The 3,991-nt window shown below is 36.9% G+C and overlaps 1 protein-coding gene across 1 annotated transcript; it reads right to left on the reverse strand.

Moving 5' to 3' along the window:
• Nucleotides 1–343: 343 nt before the first annotated feature.
• LOC132053546 (putative receptor-like protein kinase At3g47110) lies at nt 344–3,768 on the reverse strand. The gene is made up of 2 exons (XM_059445629.1): nt 1,012–3,768; nt 344–741 (listed from the first exon to the last, which is right to left on the reverse strand). The coding sequence occupies exons 1-2, from the start codon at nt 3,674–3,676 to the stop codon at nt 359–361; spliced, it is 3,048 nt and encodes a 1,015-aa protein (XP_059301612.1). The 5' UTR covers nt 3,677–3,768; the 3' UTR covers nt 344–358.
• Between the last annotated feature and the right edge of the window lie 223 nt (nt 3,769–3,991).

The raw sequence follows: 3,991 nt of genomic DNA on the forward strand, positions 1-3,991 counted from the left end.
TATTATGCAGTCTTTACTAGTGCATCTTAGAAAGTCAAATCTTGAGTATTTTATCAGTTAAACATCTCCATACAAGTATTTCACGTATACCAAGCATGTCCCACAATTCTTTGTACCGTATCACCATAGTTTGTCTAGATTATTATTAGTTAAAAGAAGAAAAAAAGATTACATAGCTACTTGCAATGTTTGGCCCGTTCCTAGCACAGGCAATCACTCATCTAGTCAACAAATAAAAGTTTTATATGTTGATGAGAACAAATACGAGTTAAATAAGCAAAACATTATATTCATATTATTCATGAGAATAATATATTTCAACCTTATTTTTTTTTTTAAAAAAAAAGTATTAACTATTTCATGTACAACTAACAAGAGAATCTCTAATATAGCACAACTCTCTGACCACCTCCTTGATGTTTTTTCTTTTATATGAATCATACATTGAACAAGAAACTCCAACTCCAAACAAGGAGATTAAACCCTCTACCATTTTTTGCCTTCTTATGAAACTTGGAATTCGAGGGCTCTCTCGGCTTATCTCTTCCTCTTCCAAATTAAGAATTGGATCTACTATTTCAAGTGTTCCATCAGGCATGGCATTCCTAACAAAATCATGAAGGCTTAAATCACCATCGAACATGTCATCTGTAGGCCTTTTCCCGGTTAACATTTCAAGTAACACAACGCCGAAACTATACACATCGCCATGCGTCGATGGCTCGCTTCCCATTCCATACTCTACAATGAAAATATATCAAAAATTATTACAACATCATTAGGATTAATTTACTAATCTAGTTTTTCTTGTTTCTTTTCATTTTGATAGGAGGGGAAGACAGAAATGTATCAGGGGACTATCATACAGTCGCCCCAAAAGTAGTATTTTGCTACAATGTGCGATAATCTAAAAGCTTAATCCTCAAGTTGTGACCTTAAACCACATTCAAAATTAATATTTTCACACTTAATTATTTATGGAATATGATCATGGATGATATGTGAAATTACCTGGAGCTGTGTAGCCGATAGATCCTTTAAAAGTTGTAGAGCTTGTCTGAATTCTACAAGTAGTTTTATTAGTCAGATGTAGGAATCTTGCCAATCCAAAATCCCCAACATGGGCAACCAATTCATTGTCTAGGAGAACATTGCTAGGTTTGAGATCACAATGAACTATTGATATTTGACAATCATTATGAAGATAGTGGATCGCACTAGCAACATCAACAGCAATATTGAGCCGTTGTAGAAGCCCCAACCTTCTTTGCTGGACATTTTCTCTTGAATTATCTGGATGCAACCAGTCCTCCAAACTTCCGTTGTCCATAAACTCATAAACCAAAGCCTTGAAATCATTGCCACCATAATCAACACCAGAACATGCAGTAAGTAGCTTAACTAAATTCCGATGTCTAACATTTCTCAGGGCCTCACATTCTGCTATAAAACTTTTGATAGCTCCATGCTGTAAAAGATTCAACACTTTTATAGCAACATGCTTACCATCTGTTTCTAAACTTCCCTTATAAACATATCCATGACTCCCAACACCAATCAAGTTGCTCACAGAAAACCCATTGGTCACTTTGAGTATACTTTGATAGGACATGAACATGAGTGGGTTTAGATCTTTATCTAAAGAAGGAAATGTTCTTTTGGTCTTTCCGAATCGATAGAAGAGAAGGGAACCAACCATAACAACTAGGCCCCAAATTCCCAATATAACTAGAATCACAAGTTTAAAGTTATGATTCTTTGAATGACTAAAGTTACAACTGGGAAGTTTCAGGCCAAGCACACCACCACAAATTTTAGGATTTCCGACTAAAGAAACTAGGCTCACATTCTCAAAGATGCCTCTCTCTGGAAGGGCACCTTCAAAATCATTAAATGACAAGTTTAAGAGATGCAAGTCAAAGCCTTCCAAGTACTTTGGAACCGTACCTGACAGCTTATTATGAGAAAGATCTAAAACTTGAAGACTTCTTAGTGAATTGAAAGTGGAAGGAATAGGCCCGTGAAATAAATTTCTTTTCATTGTTAAGTTAACAATTGTCACACAACTTCCAAGTGTACTAGGAATTTCCCCAGTTAGACTATTCAAAGAGACGTCTAACGATACCAGATTCTTAAGGTTATTGAGTTCTTTGGGAAGGGTGCCGGTCAAGTTATTACTAGAAAGGCTTAGAACAACTAAGGAAGAGAGGAGACACATTTCTTTGGGTATTGAACCGATTAAATTGTTTTGGTTCAGGTTAAGATACAGCAAACTTTGACATTTTGCAACACTTGAGGGTATTCTACCTCTAAGATTGTTATGATCAAGATTTAATTCTGATAAAAGGCTCAGATTTGCAAAGGATGAGGGTATAATTCCAGAGACTCTATTTTGGGACAAGAGCAAATATCTTAGCTTATAAAGCTTCCCAATAGTCGGTGGGATGATACCTGTTAGTTGGTTTCCGCTCAGCCTAAGCTCTTCCAAGTTGACAAATTTCCCAATCTCTACCGGGATATGTCCAGAAAGCCGATTGTTTGACAAGTCAACAAAGGCAAGATCATTTGAGAGGTTGCTGAAAAACTCATGAAATGTCCCTTCAAAAGCATTATTTTGCAGATATAGATGTGTCAGGTTAGTTGCATTGGTCAAGGAAGATACAAAGCTCAAGTCATCACCAGGTTTGTCAGTACTCCCAAACTGATTATTATCCATGCCTAAGAAATATAGATTATGCAACTTATCAACCCTAGGAACCTCTCCTCCAAAGTTATTGCCGCCAACAATAAGGTACTCCAGTCCTGAGAGGTTGAATAGTGAATTAGGAAGCATCCCACTGAATCGATTTTCACTAATGCTGAGACACTCCAACTTAGGAAGGTTGATGCCTAAATCCCAAGGGAGAGTACCTTCAAGTTGGTTAACGGACACATCAATGACTTTCAAGGAGGAAAGGTTGAATAGTGAGCTCGGAATTGTACCAGATAACCTATTGATGTCCGCATCAAATATTCTCAAACTTTTTAGTTTCCCTAACTCATCAGGGATGTTACCCACAAGGTCATTCTCCAAGAGATTCATTTCCAAGAGACTCGACAAGTTCCCATAAGTTTTTGGGATTTCACCAGTCAATTTATTGTATTTCAAAGCAAGGTTTTTGAGTTTGGAAAGAAAGCCAAGCTCCTTCGGAAGCGCCCCTACAAGATTGTTCTTGAAAGCAAATAACTCAATGAGGTTACTGCAAAGCGATAGATTGACAGGAATCTCACCATGGAATGAATTGTTATACAAATGTAGATAGTGCAATCTTCTCAAACGACCTATTTCCGAAGGGATATTACCAGAAAAGCTATTGTTTCCGATATCTAGTCGTATAAGGAAGCTCAAATTTCCAACAGAGGGTGATAACACACCCGCGAGCTTCTTGTCAAGAAGGTTTAGTTCAGTGACTCTGTGATGTCGCGTTCCACATACCACCCCATGCCATTGGCAGAAAGGAACGGACTCATTCCATGAACTCAAAGATCCAAAGGGATCAATTATTTCATCCTTAATGGCAATGAGTGCTTGCCTATCTGTCATATTATTGTGATATTTAGTGGCATCTGATTTTGAGGGAGAACTCAGTATGAAGAGAAATAGGAGAAGAAATATCTTATCAAGATAAAAGGCCATGGTTTTTAATAAATTCTCTTGTGCTTCTTGACTGCTCTATTTTCTGAAGATGGTAAATTAGCTAAATACGATGGACGCATATATAGGCCATAAGCTGCTTTTTTTCTTTAATTTTTCTTATAAGTTGGTTCCGTGTGTAAGCAAGATTAATCTTCTTGTTGACTATAAATTATTACTAGAGAAGAAGTGAACTTCAATGGTTTGTTGACTTCTTGTGCAAAGAGTTCATTTTGACTTGTGATTAGGACTAAAAATGTAACGACCCATTTGGTCGTTTAGCACTTTTAGGCCTAATATTCCTAAAACACCCTTTTC

Source organism: Lycium ferocissimum, chromosome 4 (genome assembly GCF_029784015.1).
Source record: "Lycium ferocissimum isolate CSIRO_LF1 chromosome 4, AGI_CSIRO_Lferr_CH_V1, whole genome shotgun sequence".
NCBI classification, from domain to species: Eukaryota; Viridiplantae; Streptophyta; class Magnoliopsida; order Solanales; family Solanaceae; genus Lycium; species Lycium ferocissimum.

What these genes read in the sequence shown, in the direction of transcription:
- LOC132053546 (XM_059445629.1), bottom strand. Translation starts at nt 3,676, where the DNA reads ATGGCCTTTTATCTTGATAAGATATTTCTTCTCCTATTTCTCTTCATA. An exon ending in TATCGGCTACACAGCTCCAG is followed by an intron (nt 742 to 1,011) that starts GTAATTTCACAT and finishes TTTTCATTGTAG; the next exon opens with AGTATGGAATGGGAAGCGAG.